The 20,001-nt window shown below is 38.7% G+C and overlaps 1 protein-coding gene across 1 annotated transcript; it reads right to left on the bottom strand.

The window, feature by feature from the left end:
* Positions 1–12,082: 12,082 nt before the first annotated feature.
* On the bottom strand, positions 12,083–12,577 carry LOC149184658 (uncharacterized). The gene has a single exon (XM_089415406.1). It carries the CDS (start codon positions 12,575–12,577, stop codon positions 12,083–12,085), a length of 495 nt encoding a protein of 164 aa, XP_089271532.1.
* Between the last annotated feature and the right edge of the window lie 7,424 nt (positions 12,578–20,001).

Below are 20,001 nucleotides of genomic sequence, written 5' to 3'. Positions count from 1 at the left end.
TGCTTTCCATCCACAAACAGATGGACAAACCGAAGTTGTGAACAGAACCATTGTACACCTCTTGAGAGGTTATTGCAGCAAGCATCCCAAGCTTTGGGATGAACATTTGCACTACATACAACATGCTTACAACCGTGCCAAGCACTCTTCCACAAACACCTCACCGTTTGAAGCTTGTTTTGGTTACTTGCCAAAATCACCTCTTGATTTCATTCTTGAGAAAGATGTTGCCATTGAAGGACATAGTGATATTGACAAAGCTCGGTCATTCATTGAAAGAATTCAGCAAATACATCAGCAAATTCAAGAACAACTTGAGAAGAGTCAAGGCAAGTACAAGGAAAGACACGACAAGCATAGAGTCGATCACAAGTTTCAAGAAGGGGATGAGGTATGGTTGTACATTAGTAAGGAAAGGATGCAAGGAGAAGGTAAAAAGCTGAAGCCTATTCGTTATGGTCCATTCAAAATCCTCAAGAAGGTTGGAAATAATGCTTTTCAATTAGATTTGCCTTCCTACATGCAAATGTATTCTGTTGTCAATGTGGAGAACTTACGTTTGTATGAACCTCCTTTGATTGCTGATCATGAAAGTGCTGTTCAGCTGCCATCTATAGAATATTTCTCGCCAGAATTCTTAGATGAGCTGAAAGACGATACAATCCTTGACAGAAGGACACGCACTTCAAGGAGGGGCAGTGTAGATTATGTCCGGGTTGGTTTCAAAGGCAGCAAACCGAACAAGGCAAAGTGGATGGAGGTGGACAGAGTGAGGGATCTGTACCCTCACCTCTTTAACAGGTAGTTGAAGGCTTTTGGGGTCCAAAATCTTCCCAATGGGGAGGCGTGATCAGGTGCTCATGTCCTAAGTGTCGTAAAAATGCTCAAAATTTAAAGTGCTCAAAACTAGTTCAAAGCTGAATGACTAGAAAGTGCTCGTCCTCCTGATTCCGGCGCCGCAAACGGTTCGAAAAACGGTCGCCGTATGAGGAAGATATGGCAAAAAGAATAATTGGCTCAATAACATTAGAAATTTGAATTTAAAAAAAAAAAAAAAAAAGGAATATTCCACAGAATATTCCTTGGAATATTCCAGGGAATATTTCCTTTTCAACAGCCAATCAGAAGCTGCCACGTGGCAGGCCCGGAGGCCGCCACGTGGCCCCCAGATGACGTCAACAGTATATGGGTTGCATGTTAAAATTTTGGTGGTCGGATTGTGAATCGATCCCGCGACCTCTTGGAAACAAACCGCCGGACTTACCGTTAGCCCACAGGACCATACGCTGTTCAAAGGGCGGAACATACAGGTTATAAAGTTTAAAATTGCATAGGCGGGAAAGCAAAGGGGGCCAGCCCCGCCATACCATAGGACCAGCGCCCAGAACCAGGAGCTTAAGCACTAACTGCCAGCCCAAACGGTCAGCACGGAATCCGAGGCTAACATTTAAGATGACTGCAGTTAAGTTGGCGGCGGAATTGGCGGAGCGCCAAATTTGGCGGGCCTAACTGGCCGTAACTAAAGTTAACTGGGGTTTTGTTAGGCCAAACTGGCAGTTGGGAGTAAATGGCCATAACTTTGGCTAGGAAAGTCAGTTTTGGACGAATTTTTTTTTTGATTTTGGGTAATTTCGACCTTCTGAAGCCATTGGTGCAGGTCTTACAGCCATCGGAGGTCATTTGCATACATTTTTGGAGCCGTGAAAGTTCTAGGAGCCACTAGGGGCCAGTATTGGGAAGACTGTACAGGGTTGCAGGTATCCATTGGAGGTGATCCAATAGTCAATCCTGAAGGATTCAAGTGTTATGAATCCATTTCTACCATCTATTTCTCCTGTAGATGCTTCTATTCAGCTGTATTTTTAATTTGAGCATTTAATAAAAACAAGGACAAGCCCGGTTGGGAGCTTTGGACCCAGCAGACGTAGCCCTGGAGGGGGTGAACTACTTTATCAACTTCTTTTTAATATGTGGTTGATTTATTTTGCAGAACAAATTCATTTTAATGTGTTAAACAGTAAAAGGAAATAACTCTGCTATGCTTAAATGGGTCATGAACAGCTGAAAATTTCATGTGTTTTCTTTCTGCAAGACATGGAAATCTTTTAAACATGTTTAATTCTGAATTGAATACTTTGCAAACAAATTTCAAGTAGTTTCAAATTCAGATCATTAAATATATAGAGTAAACCAAGGAAATGTGGAATACTTACTTCAAAACTTCTCTTAAAAAACTTAGATGATGGTGTAAGGTCCATATTAGAGTGGTCCAAACTTCTTATGAGGTGTTCTCTCTGCAAGTGCAATGATACCTTATCACTAGTTAGAAACTTGTGCCTAACCTAACATTGATTGTGTTGTCACTTATGCTTGCTTGTTGTTGGATGTACTAGATTTGTTAAAAAAATTACTCTATCTACCTTGTTTGAAGCATTGGAGCACTCTTCCTATGTACATGCAATAAGGAAAAAGATTTCAATTGTGGTCAAGGGATCAGACTGCAAGAATGTTGGGGCCAATAAAGTGAATACGGGCTCTATAGTAGCTATGTTAGACATAAGGAAGGCTCTCATCCCATGTACATGGATGCTTGGAGGTTGTACATTCTAAGGATATGCACAATCATACCAAAACCTTTAGATTGATAGTGCTTGGGAACTAATACATCATAATCAAATTTCTTCTCCATAACCAAGTCTCACAAGATCACTAGTTGACATCCATCTTGGAATGAATTAGATATGAGAAATAGAGTTTGGCCTCACTCTCTTGCTTCAAAATCTTTCAACATTAGAACTATGAAGCGAATCAACTAGCAAATTTAGAAACAAAAAAGAAAATGGTGGCTTTTAATCAACTCTAAGGTTTAGGATCAACCCATCCTGTAAATCTCCCATGAACCACATTGATGGCAACAACATGAGGAAAATAATGGATCAAGATGTGGATGCTCATCATGCTTTTGATTTGGGACAGTTGATAAGGGCCCTCACACCACCCTCATATGTCTCCCATTACTTCCACCCTAGGTTATGATCCCCCATCTATATCCTAGGATGATCCATTTGGGAACTATCCCATGGCTCACATCTACTCGTTATTCGGTCTATTCTCTCAACGTAGTTGAAATTATTTGGTGTAGACCTACTGTAGCTTAGAAATTCCCTCCTCTATGTTCACATCCTTTTTATCATTTTCCCACAACCTTTCCCTTGACTTTCATCCTTTTTGGCTCTTCCATATCCTTGTTTTACTCCATTTTTATGCTTATGTGTGAGATTAAGCTCAATATTTTCCAATGCATTTATGTTAGTATTTTAAGTGAGTTTATGATTAAATATTAGAAAAATAATATGTTTTCACTTATATTTGAAAGTTGGGTGAGTTTGGTAGAGGTTATAGGTATATTTGGTGATTCCTTCAATGCAAATTTTGACCACTAAGGTCCAAACTCGAATTTTCTCTTCAACCTTTGAAGATTTGATGAGGATTTCAGAGGATCACTCAAGTATCTTGGATGGAGAAGAATCATGTAAAATTTGTTATCAATTTTTTTGGATATATTCATGAGAAAATATTTAGAGATAATTATAGATATTTACTTGTTAATTATTAACAAATGGTGTTGAGAATCACGATTCTCGTTAGACCAAAACCCACAGGTGTTAGTTAGCGATCACATTGCTAGAGATAAGGATCGATGAGAGGCGGTTAGTCCATGTCGCGAAACACACGGGGAGCATTGGTTTATCCAATGTCCAACAATATCTCCCCCCAACGCGAGCCAGGTGTGTATCGAACTCGTTACCTATGCTCTAATACCACTTGTTGGGAATCACAACTGTCATTAGACCAAAACCCACAGGTGTTAATCAATGATCACATCACCAAAGATAAGGGCGCTGGTTTATCCAATGTCCAACAAATGGCTTTAACTACATGAAAGATATATGGCTCTGAATTTATTATTGCTTATCTTAGTTTCAAACCAAGTTTTAGCATAAATAAGAGTATCTTCTCCATAATAAGGGGAGGAATCTTGGAGCACATGTCCAACTTATGATGGAATAGAATAAAACTTTTTAATATATCCTTTCACATAGATTGTCATTATCTAGTTTTAGATGTAGAATGTTTTGATTTAGTTTATGAAGCTATAGAATAGTTTGCTACTTTGTTCTTGGAAGAATTGGACTCACTCCAAATAGATCAAAATCACATTTTATTTATTTTATGTAGTCTAATTTCTTGTACATTATTTCTTGGTAAATACTTCTCTTTATTTCCATTAACCTCTGTCATATATGTGTATATCAGTCTTTGTTTTTATATTGCAACAAGCATTTTTTCCAATTAGAACATGTTTTGCTTTTGAAATCAAGTTTAATATTGTTTGATTGAGTAAAATATTGATGAGTCTAACATAGTATTGTTGCAAGTCATTGAGCCACCTAAGGGCGTGAGACAAAGACACTACCATCGAAGCTTTCTACAAGTAGAGACCCTAATGCATGCATGATCAACAAATTAAACTTGAATCAATTATATTTTTCTTACTTTAGAATAATTTTCATTTCAAGCATGTGTGGTTAGAATTTCTTCTTTAGTCAATAACCAACATAAGTGAAAGGAGCATTATTGTGTGGGAATTTCTTAAAGCATAGATTCCCACACCTTGATTCTTCACCAGTGTAAGTTTTGTAGTCTAGACCAAAAAAGATTAGCCCCTTTCTTGTTGTGTGCTTAGAATTTATTCTTCCATCAACAATCTACATAAGTAAAGGAGCATTGTTGTGTGGTCGTTTCTCAAAACAAAGATTCCCATGTTGATCTGAACTTAAACAAAAACGCAACAAATTACAAATATAATCATAAATATAGAGATGCAGCAAAAAAACACTTTATTTCATTAATAGAAAAATATTGAACTATGCATACAAACAGAATGGAAATAAGATAGCTCGGGTGATGTTAGCTTATCTCTAAGAAGAGATGTGGCGAATACATGCCAACTAAATTGTGTTACAGTGAGGCTCAAGGGCCTATTTAATTTTGAAAAACATGAAAAAACCCTAAACAACCAAAACCCTAACCCCAAGAGATGTAATGCCAAGATTTTGTAGGCCCCATTGGGGTTAGTTGGGCAGCAAACTTCCCGGGGTCGTAACTTGGTCATATTATCTTCGTTTGGCACGTACGATACCTTGTTGGAAAGGTCTCTCTGAGTACTATAGGTTTTACCATAGGCCCTTTCCTAGGGCCTCAAGCTTGCATCGGACCTCAAGAAAACACCGTTAAGGGGGTCAAAACTGCTCCGAGAGTTCAGGACCTGAAAAACTGCTAAAAATAGAAAATGTTGAAATAAATAAGGAAACAGATGAAACTGACTAGAGGGTCTAGGTGGAATATGCAGGTGGCCACCAATATCCACCTGGATCACATGCTGTGATTTTTTGTTGGTGTAAAATTGTGTAGCCTAGATAGAGGAAGATTAGTTGCTTTCTGTCTTAAAATGGCTTTTGATTGATGAAGCGTAGAGTATTTTATTTCATAAACTAGGATACACATTAAGTGTTTTAGATAGATTTTACTACGAGCAATCTAATTTTGCATATACAATGTTTGCATTTCTTATGTTTGGGAACTTTAGATTGATAATAAAATGTTACTGAATCTATGCAAATAAATTGCTTGACACTCAAATCTCAACAATTATCTTCCCTCATGAATTGGACTCTTTCAACATTGATAGTGCCATGTTTTCTCAACACTGTGTTGACATTCACAAGCTATCCAGACATGCTTCTACCACAAGTTCTTTTGGTCCTCAATTCTTCTTCTACTCCATCTATTGTTGCATTCTAGAAGTATCTTGCTCAAATTTGTGTTTTTTGCAAAGGATTAAGCAAAGTGTTTCACTGATAGTACATGTTTTTACCATCCTTTGGCTCTCAGGGAAATATAGAATATTGGGGTGTAGCAACACCATAGCTTCTTTTCACCCTCCAAAATGAGGCACAAGTAACATCCACGAATGCAAGCCTATATTGGTTCTCATATGTTCAAGGGATCTACATTAGCATGCAAACATCGACTATACAAAATTACGTAGAATAAGACATATGTTGGAAAGTTGTGAAACCAAGATTAAGGAATTGGAGAATCAATTGATGGCTCAAGATGAACTCCAATCCAAGGATAATCAAATTCGATCTCAACATTCTGAACTCATGATGAATGAAGTTTCCATGAGTTCCCTAGTCTTCCAAACTAGTAGAATTTCCATCATGGAGAACATAATTCAAGCAATTATACCTCAACTAGTTCTCCTTTCCTCTAGGACTCCTGCTTTTCCTACTCCTTAGATATTTTCACTTAAGTCTTTTCAATGCAAATATGAATCGTCCACGAGAGAACAAGGATCAACACCAAGAGTCTTCTCCATCACCACATCATCACATTGAGAAAGATATATTTGTTAACACAAGGAAAGACAAAACATCAGATGAGTAACTCCCCTCTTACTTGTTGACTTTTGAATATTGTTAAAATTTCCCAATTTAAAACTATTTTATAAGATCTATATATTTAATTGTCTAGAAATTTAATATACCGATTTTTTTTTTTATATGGTCAATTATATCTCTTTAATGTACAAATCTATTTTATTATATTTTACAATATTCAATCAGTATAATTTTTTCATTAATATAAATTTCCCCATTTTAATTTAAAAAAAGGGAAGATAAACTAAGTTCCTAATTGGATGGAACAGATGGAATAGTTGTGTCAAGAAAGTCTATCTCAAGAATTTGTTTCAATATGAAAGAGGAGTCATAGTAAATCATTAATATAGGATGTGCATCATATTGGTGGGTTGGATATGTATTACATTGAATTTAGGGTTATGTCGTGGATTCGTTTATTTATTTATTTCACAGAAACCTAACAATCATAATGACTCTTCTTATTATCTATTTATTTCTAATCTATTTATTTTATTAGAAGTTATATACTAAGGTAATTTAAAATACAAGTATAGGAAAAAGAACTCATTTGTATTTAATTTGAAAATATATTTATGTTATTGTATTTATTTGGAAATATGTGGTTTAATAAGTCATTAAATTTGTCTGAAAAATAATGGCTTTTTTTCCAATGGAAAAATCGTAATCTTTCATTATGTGGAAAAATTACATGTAGTAGATGCCCAAGGCATATGCGAGTGTTGTTGGCCCATGGCCATTTCAAAACCAACTGTGTCAAAAAATATAGATGGCCAAGCCATTTCCTGTAGGATTGTTCAGAGAACCCTGTACATATTCAATCTGTTGTCTGTATATCATCAAAAAATATATACGTAGTTTTTGGATAAAACTAAGATAAAGCAGCGAAAAAAATATATATTTAGGGCCTTTCCACCCTATGGTAACCCTGATCTGTATATGGCCTGTGGTGGTATTGATAGAATTATGCTCCCATCTATTTAGAGATCATCCACAAGCCTTGGGGAAGTAGCGAGCCCTCCTTGGAAAGCCTGTTAGCATATTCATTATATTCCCTGTATATATGATGACAAGAGGCTGTGTTAAACACTGCTTTGAAATTGTTGACTTCATCCAAAATATTTTGAAGTGAAATAGCATGACAATGATTTTTATTGTTGAACCAATTGATAATAATTTTTGAATCCCCATAGATCTGAATGGTAGAGCAATCATGAGCTAGTGCAAATTGGAGCAGATGTCTGAGGGTGATAAGCTCGACAAAATTGTTTGTTCCCTCCCCTAGTCCTAATTGGACCTTATAGAAGTGTTGATCAGAGATGTATAATATGAAACCCCCTCCGCATCCATGAGGTTGGGCTGCTCCATCGAAGAAAGCCCATGGCCTAGTTTTGTCAATCCGACTGGGGGCTGAGGTTCTGCGAATGTGGGAGTTTTCCTCTTCAGGGATGTCATGATAGGCTGCCACAGCCTTGGTAATGACAAGAGGCCATCAGATAGTTGCGTCCTTGAAAATTATATGATTCCGGGTGAGCCATATAGTCCAACAGAGGATGAGAGGAAGGCATTGTTTCTTTGAGCCCTGGTGTGCTGCGATCCAATTGTTCCATGCTTGGAGAATAGTGGGACCTTGCCATGCGTTCTATATAGAGAGATGTTGTGTTGTAGTTTGCCAAAATTGGGCGACTGTCAGATAGAGCAAAAACAGGTGCTCGTTGGTTTCAGAGTCTTGCTTGCATAAAACGCACCAGATCGGGCCATGTATGGATCTGTGCAAAAGGGCTTCACCTGTGGGGGTTTTGTTGCTTAAGACACTCCACATGAAAAGGCGCACCCGCGGAGGAGTTTTCATTTTCCAGATCTGTTGCCACCATTCTTTTGTATGTGCAGGTTTGCGATCTGAGAGGAGGTGGGTGTAGCCCAACTTTGGGGTATATTTCCCATGCTCAGCTAGTATCCATACTAGTTCATCTGGATCGTTATTTATACTCACATGAGCTTCAGACAATGTCGTTAGATAAGTTTCCCAGGACTGTTGCCATTGAATAGGAATGCCCATTTCAGGGGCTGACCTCCATTTCTGTCTGAAGACAGTGCTGCGCTCACGATCAGCAATATGTGCAATCACCGTGATATCTCTATGATGAAGATATTGAATCAGTTCAGGTGGCAACTGATACCTGTTCCCCTCCCCTATCCATGGTTCAATACCAATGCGTACAGAGTTACCATTGTTTATGCACCATGCCAAACCCGATCTGATGAAAGGCATAGTTTGTAGGATTGATTTCCATACTATAGAGATGCCCAAACGAGGCCAGTCTGGTAGATGAACCCAGTCCAATATTTGCTGCAGCCAAATGTATTTGTGGTATGACATAGTTGTCCATAGATTTTGTGAAGTGAGGAGGGACTAGCTCATCTTGGCTGCAAGAGCTTGTGCGAAAACAGACAGGTATTTTAACCCCCACCCTCCCCATTTTTTTGGCATAGCAATTTTCTTCCAGCTCACCCAAGCAAAAGTTTTTCCTTCCTTTTGTCCATTCCATAGATATCTGCAGCATATCTGTTGGATGCGACCGAGTATTCCCCGAGGAATCCAGGCAAGAGACATCCAATATACAGGTGTGGCTTCCAGTACAGATTTTATAAGGACAAGGTGCCCTGCTCTTGATAGGAATCTGTGATTCCAAATTTTTAGTCTCTTCTCAATTTTAATCACTAACCAGATCCAGTCAGCAATCCGGTAGCTGTGGGGTTTGATCCTAAAACCCAAGTATTTTAGGCCATCCGAGAGATTATGCAATTGATAATGGAAGAAATGGAGAGTTGATCTATCCTGTGGATGGGAGGTGTGAGATAGAGTAATAGTATATTTGGACTGATTTGCAACCATACGGGTGGCTTTTTCAAAGAGTATAAGTATGTCATGGAAAGAGGTAGAATCCCTGATGCTGCCATCCATGAAGATCATAACATCATCAATGAAAAGGAGATGTGTAAGATGGAAAATTTCATTCATTTTCAGTCCTTTGAGTCTACCTTCCCTTTTTGCAGTGCCAATGAGCCTACTGAGACCCTCCATCACTATAAGGAACATAAGGGGAGAAAGAGGGCATCCTTGCCGAAGTCCACATTCAGCATGGAAGAAGTGGGATGCAGAACCATTTATGAGTACACTGAAGGATGTCGAGTTTATGCAGCATATAATCCATTCTGTGAAAGCAAGTGGGAATCCTAGATGGATCAGGATCATCTTAATGAAGAGCCAACTGACACGATCAAAAGCCTTAGCGAGGTCAATCTTGAGGATAATGCTTTTTAGATTTCTTGTTTTGATAGAGTGAATGGCTTCCTGGGCAGTGCCTATGGCCTCATGGATCTGTCTATTTTGAAGAAAGGCGAATTGCTCTGGAGAAATGTGATGGGAGAGTATAGGGCGGAGCCGATTTGCTATGATCTTTGTGATGATTTTGTATAGGGTGTTGCAAAGGGAGATTGGTCGGAAGTCATTGAAGGATGTAGGGGAGTCAGATTTTGGTATAAGAGCAATGAAGGTAGCATTGATAGCCTCATACATCTTTTCGGAGATCCTGCACTCTTCAACTACATTGAGGAGGTCATTCCCAATGAGGTCAAAAAAGGCTAAGTAGAATTCAATGGACCATCCATATGGGCCAGGGCTTTTATCTTTTTTGAACCATTTTAATGTCCCCTCAAGTTCATCTCTGGTAATGGGTGTAGTTAGCTCAGTTGCTGCATCCAGATCTACAAAGCTTGGGAAGTGCCCTGCTACTTGAATGATATCAGCAAGGTTTGAGGCTAGGGGCTCCTTATAAAGATGTTTGAAATGTGAGATACCCAACTGAGATAAATGATTGAAAGTTTTTGCAATACCTCCATCATGCATGGGCATTTTCCAAATGGTGTTAGAGGCTTTTCTCCCCTTGGAAAAATTCTAAAAGTATCTTGTGTTCTCATCCCCTACTTTGAGCCAGAGCACTCTACTCTTGAGTCTCCAGGTTTCCTCTCTTTCCTTCAGAATTCTAGCCCTTTGATTTTCTAATTCAATCAATTTTGACTTGGCTTCTGTGTTTAAGAAACCCCTTTTTTGTCATCCATAAGATGAGCCAAGTATAATTCAACATAGGCAAGGGTATGGTCATCCCTTTGGGTTTTTTCCTTTGCCCATTTAATAGTGAGTTTCTTGAGGTGCAGAAGGTTGTGACAGAATCCTTCAGCCCGAGTGAGTCCTTGAGTGGGAGGGTTTTGCAGCCAGAAGTTTGAAACCAATTTTGAGTAGGAGGGGTCCTGAAGCCAAGATGAATTGAATTTGAATGGGGCTTTGGGCTTAATAGGAGGGCCAGATATTTCTAGGTAGATGGGTGAGTGGTCAGAGATACCTCCAGTTCCGACCCACTGCCTATAATGAGATAATCTCTGTATCATCGGGGTTTTGAGGATGAAACGGTCCAGTCTTCTAGCTAGTGCTGCCTCACCAACTCTTCTGTTCCTCCATGTTGGCAGGGGTCTATTCATGGGAATATCTTAGAGGTGAGCTTGATCAAGTAGGTTTTCCATGGTATTAGAGAGTGGGTCAATCTGTGCAGATGAACCCCAGGACTCACTAAAACCAATAGAAAAATGTAGATCTCCGCCCATGATGAGATTGTCAGATGAGGTAATAGGGAGGTTTAGGAGCTGATTCCAGAAAGCTTCCTGCCCCTGGCAAGGCCCATAAACATTCATGACATGGAGATCCATTCCCAGCTCAGCAGAAGAAATATCGATACCAATGAAACCCTTTCCTCCCCAGGCCAAAGTTAGATTTATGGTCCAGGGATTTTATCCCATAGCCAATCCACTAGAACACCCAATAACATCTAGTGCAAGGAATTCCCATCCCGGACTTAGATTCCTCAGAATACGTATGATGTGTTGAGCTTCACCGAGGGTTTCTTGAATAAGAATAATGTCTACAGGCTCAGAGTCAAATAGCCTACGAAGGGCTATATTTCTGGGTGAGCTAGCCATACCCCTGCAATTAAATGATACACACTTCTTGGGGGAACCATGTCATGGGTATTCTTCACTCTAAGAACTGGATCTAATGAAGATTGTCTTCCCGAAACCACCTCAACACCAGCCCGAAGCATAGCATGCGAGAGATAAGATTTATGCCCACAAAGGGGTTTAATAGTCATCGAGGGGAGGGATAGGCCAAGACCAGAGTGAATTGAATGTGAACCCACAGTGGGAGGGCGGGATTGTAGGTTATAAGGGTGAGGGGGAGCCAGGGGAGAAAGAGATGGGGAGGAGGATGCCTCCGGATTTAGGGAAGGGGAGGTAGTGGAATAAACCAGGTGGTGGGAGAGAAGGGGGCAAGGAATAGATGAGGGAGAGGTGGATCGATCCTGTATAGATGCATTATGCTGATGATGTGCAGAAAATGCATAAGTAGAAGATAGAGCAAGGAGAGAGGGGAGAGAAATACCCGAAGTACGAGCCGCTTCAGCTGCTGCCCTGGCTCGAGTCAGAGGTGGAGATGGGGGTCACAAGGAGTAGCCTGTAGATTGCTAGACTGGCTGAGATGGGGTCGCCTTCCGAGATGGAGTGGGTGCTGCTGATGGTGCCTTCCTGGGGATGTCTGGGGTAGCCCTTCCATTGCCTTCCTCCTTTTCCATAGTTTCTTTTGAGGGTTTTTGGACCAGTGGGCATTCCTTATATAGATGCCCGACCTTGTGGCAGCGTCGGCATCTAAATGGCACCCCCTCGTAATCGAGGATTTGAACCCTAGTGAAGTTACGCCATTGTAGAGTAATTTTTTCCTCCAGGCCCTCCCGAGTATCCAGATGCACTAGAATGCGAGCTAGGGTTCGATTTTTGGACTGAATTATGGATTTGTCGTAATCCAGGAAGGTGCCGAGGGTATTCCCAATTCGCACGAACACTTCTTCTGACCAGTACTGGAGGGGTAAACCTGGTAGTCGTACCCATAAAGGTCCAGCTCCTATCTGTTCTCTTTCCAGATCGAAGAGAGGGCTCCATCTTTTGAGCAGCACTGGAGCCATTTCGATATGCCAATATCGTGCGAGTGCCATGTTTGTGTATTCTTCAAGGGAAAAATGAAGCGCAAACCATCCACGAGGGAGTATCTGTACATCCGAGAGCTGTATGAATATATGTCCCCAGATCTCTTTAACCCACAGCCCCAATCGCTCCGCCGTGTAGGTTCATCCATGAACCTTGCCCACCAGGACTTTCCCTGCTTTGTTGACCACTTCACCCATGGTAAGTCCTTCCCCGAATTTTATGGTGTAGTCCTTGCCAAATGCCTTGACGCACCTTGTTTTCCTCTTCCCTGTTCTTGGCACAGTAGGATGGTCCTACAATGGATCCGAGGGGCTTTTTGCTTCTGGATGTGGCTCCACCGACCTTGCTCGAATTACTGGGGTGTCAAAACAACCAGAAGGAGGTGCTGAGACTTGCGGCGCCTCGCAATAGCTGGGAGTACCGTGGGTATTCCATGTCTCTACTGCCGCATCAGTAATGTTACTCGAACGAGATGGGGGATTTTTGGAGAAACAATGATATGCAGGGGTGAGGGGTCGAAAAGAGGAGACGAGCAGGTGGCCAGTAGGTTTATGGTTCCAGGAGACAGCGACACACAGTCCAGGGTAGGTGAGTCAATGTAGAGGGTCCAAATGTGAATGGTGGAGGCCGTAAGCTTGGGGAGGGAGACAACCGGCGTCGGGTTCGAGTTGGACACCACAGAGGAAACAGGTGCTGATTTAGGGTTAGGGTTATAGAAAATAGCCTGCTCTGGGTAAGGGTCTGGTGAATAATCCACGACGTCCAGCTCCATTCCTTCCATGCTGAGCCTAGGAATGGTAGGCCATTACTGTCGACAGTTGGGAGTAGGTGCAGAAGAGGACAGTGGGTTGCGGAGGTAGCCTCAGAGGTTACGGTGTCTGCGGCTAACTGTAATCAGTGTTACGGCTAGGGTAAGAGCAGTGAGAGCTGCAATGCGCCATTGTCTGAAAAATAATGGCTATTTTCCAACATTATTTTAATAAAATTTGGCAAAAATTTGAGAAAATCTAGGTTACGATTGTCAAACCTCAAGATTTTGGGTGTTGGGTATTTTAAGACTTTGAATCCATTTCCACAATTAAAAAACAATATTCAAGCACTCCCTTCATTGGGAATCAATCATGTGGACTAACTGCCACCCTCAGACCTCTCAAAAGGTAATGAGAATAGTTTGGAAGTTTACTAAATCGTGCAGGTTTTGGTGTAATGGAAAATCTAACATGGTATCAAAGCCTTGACCTAGGTTCGATTCCCCGATGTGCGTTTGAAGGGGGTGTTGGATTTTCACACTCACGTCATTTGGAATCCATCATGTAGACTAACCACCACTTTGGGATCCACCCTGAGACCTCTCAGAATGTAATGATAATGGTTTGGAATTTTACTAAAGTCTGCAGGTTTTGGTGTAATGGAAAACCTAATATCAAGCACGTGCACTGCCAGATTTTTGAAAAAAAATGGTCAGGTTCCAACAATTTTTAACTATCTAGACAAATTTAACACCTGCAAAAACAACATATAAAAATATATTTATAACATAAGGAAAAAAATTATATGTATTTACTTGATAGTATATTTATAAATCAACCTAATTATAATTGATTTATGAATTTTATTTTATTTTTATTTTATAAGTTTTATTATATATGGTGTCATAATTTAGTGGTTTGGTATATTAATGTTTTTTATTATATTAATATTGGTATAGATATAAATTAAATAATTGGTAAATGTTGATAAATATTTAATTGTAATAAAAATCAAAATATTTATTTTATGATATATTTTACATTGTCAAAATTTAAAAATCTTTAAAATTTAATTTAATTTTAATTTTAATTATTATTATTAGTCTTGAGGGGCAACTCAATTGGTGATCAAAGTAATATGAAATTGTGTAAACTAAGAAATCGAAGGTTCAATCCCCCTATTGTAGCTTGGTCTACAGAAAGGAGGGCAAGTTGTAGGCCCCAAAGGTTTAGTGATAGTTGCCAAAATCGACCCGTATCACATGAGTACAAGACTGGCCAGTTATTGATTCCTTTGGTTACGAAAAAAATGTTATTACTATTATGATTAATAAACAAAATTAAGATATAAGTTAAACATATATACATTTAAAAAAGCATGGAACAAGGTTCTTAACCATGGAGATTCACCCTCTCTTTATCGTGGAAATTCTAGGCTTTGTTACAATCCATGGCTTATCAATACCACAAACCCAAAAAATCATAACTCATTTCATATGACATTTGTTCATATACTATTTTTTTAGTTAATCAATTTAATTAGAAAAAAAAAATGGCATAAATACTTTAGAAATAAATCTTAATCTTTGATTTGTCAATGCTATTAAAAATATTCTAAAATATTTAGTGGAAATTAATTTCTATTATTAACTTAATAATTAACTATAATTAAATTAAAATTCTTAAAATTCTATTTCAAAATAAATATACTTATATATAATCACACAAATAAAAAAATTCATTTTATATAATGATAAAATTGAGAAATCTATTCTATTATTTACAAAAATACAATAAACCAAGCTCAAGTATTAATTTTAATAACAAAGTAGATTTCTATATGAACAACCGACGAATGTCATTTCGCTTGGTGTAGATATTAACATTTCTATCCCATCATTGCAAATTGTTATGCAATAAATCCTCTCCAGAAATAAAATTGAATATTAATGGAAGAAATTAGTTGTTAAATATGAATTTTTTTTAAGGTGTAAACCTAACATTGATATTTCACCATTGTGACTGGTAACACGCTAAACTAACTAAACCCCTCTGGAGTAAGTAACATAATCAACTAATAAAACCATATTAATAACATCAATGCTATTTTGAAAATAAGGCCCAATAAAAATAGAAAATAGACCATCAAATTTGCAAGGAAAATAAATAACATCACGACTGATGTGTCGTTGCACGGAGACACTGGATTCCTTAATTGTTTTTGCTAAGTCTATTTGAGTACATGACATGGTCTTATTTTTAAGATTAGATTTGATATATGCAATGAGGTGCTATATATTATGGTCAAAGAAAATGTTAAAATTTTCCATTTATATTTAATTAAAGAAGTGACCAGAGCCACATTAATTGGGGCCAACACAAGGGCTAAAGAATAGTGGAATGACTTCTTATCAATAAGAACGGCAGGTAGCAGTAGTCCCTGCCAGTTTTGAAGTATTAAAGGACTCCATGCTCACAACAATTGCTTTAATAGAATTGCTTAAAAAAAAATCAACACCTTATCAAAAAGGTAAGTACTGTAATTACAGTAGCTATCATGTAAAGTAATGGTAATCTAAAATCAATGCTTAGTTATATAGATGTTTTAACATTGACCAACATTTTAATATTGGTAAATACACATACTTAACATTTGAATTATACAGGTATGAAAGTGTAAATCCAAGGCTTTAGCATCAACACCTTATCAAAAAGGTAAGTACTGTAATTACTATAGTAATGGTAATAATCTATAAGCCATGCTTAGTTATATAGATGTTTTAACATTTGACCAACATCTATTAGTGTGAGCATGTGCTAAATAAAGCTAAGCTTTAGGTTAGTGTTTTTGGTTTTCATTCGAAGGAAGAAAGAAGAAGAAGAGTTTGAACATCTAGTCATGCCAGTTTTATCCTTTCCTCCTGTATATAATGGGACTAGACCTTTATCCTCCTTCTCCATTGCATTCAAAACCGCTCATCCCAGCTAGCAATGCCGAACAAAAGCGGATTACGTCAATCTCCAACTTCTTGCAAAAGTGTAAGTAGGTTGTGTTGTTTCATTACTTAATCACGCATCCGGGAGAACCATGGGAAAGAAGAAACAGGGTGGTTGCCCGAGAAAATTGTTATCGATCACTCCCTTCGGGCCTGCTGGTAGGTGATTAGCGGGGTTCCAGTTAAAAGGAAGGGTTTCAGGTCATGTTTTAGGCCTGACAATGAAAGAAAGAGATTCCAAAATTTTAATTGAACATGAATGGTTGTTAATAGAAATCCGATATAGCTTTTTTAATCCATCCTGTGATAAATGATCTGGTTTCCACATAAAATAAACTGGAAAGGCACCAAACTAGTTCATCTCCACCACATGATATGAATTTTAAAATACTATTTCATATAGTCTAAAATGCAGAATCAGTAATCACGCAAAGAAGCATCATATTAACCAAGTACCCAATTTCTTATGCATTCGACTAACAAGCTAAGTTGTGACCTATACAAGTCTCCTTTATGGTTCAATCCATTCTGTTGAGCCAGTCCATCAGGTTATGAAATTGAAGTCAGTCCCATGAAAGTGAAAGAATTTTCCCATGAAAGATGAAAGAAGTCTCATGGAGATTGAAGATGGATTGGCAGTTTAGACAAGCAAGTAGGAGGAGCCCAAATCCCCTTCTTGGGAGGATTAGCAGTTTAGAGAGGGATTGGCACGTTTCAGGTCCAGTTCATCTAGGGAAGAGCCTAAAGCGAGAGCGGTGAACCGATTGAATATTCGATCTACCTATATTATATAAGAGTCAATTTCTTCGTGCATTTGGAACGTTTTAAGTGGCTTAGTTGAAATGGAAAATTAGGCCCGCATGGTCCGTCCTCCTAGTTCAATACATTCCATTGATATCATCGTGTGTATATGTCCTCTGCTGTGTTCATTATGTGCTCACAGGCTAGAATTCATTTCCTTCCTATGGTTAGGTCCGTGCTTTAATACCTCTGGTTCAGTGTCGCCTGCCTTTAGGAATCTTAGGAGGGGAGGTACGACATCTATGAACCCTTCCTTTACTTATGAGCATCCAATACTTTACTTACTTATTGCCTTGCCTTATGAACTCTTCTGGATAACAGTAGATATTACCTTCTGATATCGTTGAACCTTGCCCATATGATGCAGGAATTAGAACCTATTGCTGAAGCCAGGAATCATGGATACTCTTGAGCAGGACGGGCTCCTGTGGGGGCAGATTTTGATCAGGGTCTATGGAGACCATTTGAATGGCTTGATAAGCAACCTCAGCTACAAAAAAAGGTATAACTAACCCTACATATCCATTCCCTAACGCAAATGCTGATGGGTCAGCCCAAGGGGAATTAGTGTAATGGACAAGCCTGGAAAGGGAACTGATTGCCCAGAGAACCAAAACCACCCAAAAGGAAAGGCGTGCGAGTCCCACATTGTAAGTTGATTCTGAACCGTTAGTTCCACCTATATAGGCAGGGAACTGATTTCTCAGAGAACCGAAACCACCCAAAAGGAAAGGCGTACGAGTCCCACATTGTAAGTTTATTCTGAACTGTTAGTTCCACCTATAAGGACAGGGAACTGATTTCCCAGAGAACCGAAACCACCCAAAAGGAAAGGCATGTGAGTCCCACATTGTAAGTTGATTTTGAACTGTTAGTTCCACCTATATAGACAGGGAACTGATTTCCCAGAGAATCGAAACCACCCAAAAGGAAAGGTGTGCGAGTCCCACATTGTAAGTTGATTCTGAACCATTAGTTCCACCTATATATACATCTATAAGAGCATCACCAACAACAACAAAATAAGCAACCTAGAAGAGAGGGGCTAGGTAGGTGCCATTCAGGTCAGGTAGTGCCATTCAGTCATAGATGTCAGGGCACCTCAGAGCATTCCGAGTTGTTTCTTGGGCACACATTTCCGATAATTGCAGGAAGAACCTCTTGCAAATCAATCAAATCACTCTGCCTGGGAAAGAGAAAGAGAGATGTATATATCTGAGGGGTAGAGGTGTAGTATGAATATTATTCTCCTTCCTTGTGCGACCTCTTGTAAATCAATCAAACCACTTTGCATATATAAATAAAATAATGTAATAGGTTGCTATAAATATACAGTTGAACACTGTAAATATAAACAATCTGCAAATATACTCCAATCATAACCCTCCATCCTCCTGTCTAGTCCTAATACACTCTGATACTGTAAATGAAGGTGCGGGTGATTGTAAGAGGGTTATATTTAAAACAAAACATGAAAGCACTCCAAACAACTTATTCCGCTATAATTTTAATGAATCACAAGCACAGTGGAAGACGGAAATGCTAGGAAAGTAGGCCGACCAGCCAAAACTTAGAATCCAATAACAAAATAGAAAACTGCACATAACCACTAACATACAACATACACAAACAGAGGTAGACCCTCCAACAAGGAAAGATTAATCAACAAGCATAAACAATCCAAGTAATATCTAAGATACAAGCCATTGAGTGAAACCTTCAAATCCCATCTAGATTCTATGCTCTCGATGCAGGTAGAGATTATCCCAATCCAACCATCCTATCCCATCATAAGTCCATCTTCATCTCATCTTTCTGCTTTGACTGGATGACCTGTAAAACATATATTTTCCATTCATATATGACATAACAGTAAATAATAACACACAATTTAGGTCAGTGGGTTGGACAACTCAATTTAATCAACCAATTTCAAAGTGAAGATTCCTAAGAAGTCATGTGTCCAAGTCAGTAAAGGCCCTCTTTATCAAGAGCACATGTTGTACTCTGGCCACTGCAACCTCTACCCTTGGTGCCATTCAAGGAACCCTAGATGCGATTGTGACAAGCATCGATTTCCAAGACCATTTTTCATTAAAAAAAATAGTAATCACACAATTTCCTCTAGATATTTTAGCTTGCTGGGCTTTCAAGTAGCAAATTATTCTATGAAATGATATGAAATTACTAAGAAAGAGATTATACCCTGCCATGTAAGTTAAACATACATACATATTCTCTTTGTCTGCAACATTCATAATTCGCCTTTTTATAACATTACCAAATCATGCTCTGAGCCTCCTCATCTACAAATACTATTAATGGAAGCCCTGAGTGTTCTCTACAAAATTCGCCTTTTTATAGCATTACCAAATCATGCTCTGAGCTCCTCATCTACAAATACTATTAATGGAAGCTTTGAGCATTCTCTGCAAAAATCACATAGCAGAACTTCATCATAAGCAATAACAAAGAAAGAAATTACTGAATACATAGACAAACAAATATTAAGAGAAGTTGTAGATAATTTAAGAAGCTCACAGACTAATAATAACTTCGTGCATAAGGGCCTGAGATAGATATAAGATAGGAAAAGGGTGACGGAGAAAAAATTATACACGTGGAAAGCTAACCCAATATAAAGAAAAATGTGGTGGCCAAATCACCATATCATGTTCACAAACCTGTAATACAAAAACTTTGTTACAGTGTCAATGTAGAGGTAATTACAAAGCAAAAAAAATGCAACAGATGATATTCCTTACCTACAGTTTTGAAATCTGAATGCCGAGTAATTAGTCACCTCCCATTTTCCCATGTCAGGATGAGCATACACATTATTCATATGAGACTTCC

Source organism: Pinus tabuliformis, chromosome 3_2 (genome assembly GCF_031772625.1).
Source record: "Pinus tabuliformis cultivar Carrire ecotype Pingquan chromosome 3_2, CPIR1, whole genome shotgun sequence".
NCBI lineage: Eukaryota > Viridiplantae > Streptophyta > Pinopsida > Pinales > Pinaceae > Pinus > Pinus tabuliformis.
Note: the sequence above shows the minus strand (reverse complement) of the source record. Positions and strands in the feature narration are given on the sequence as shown.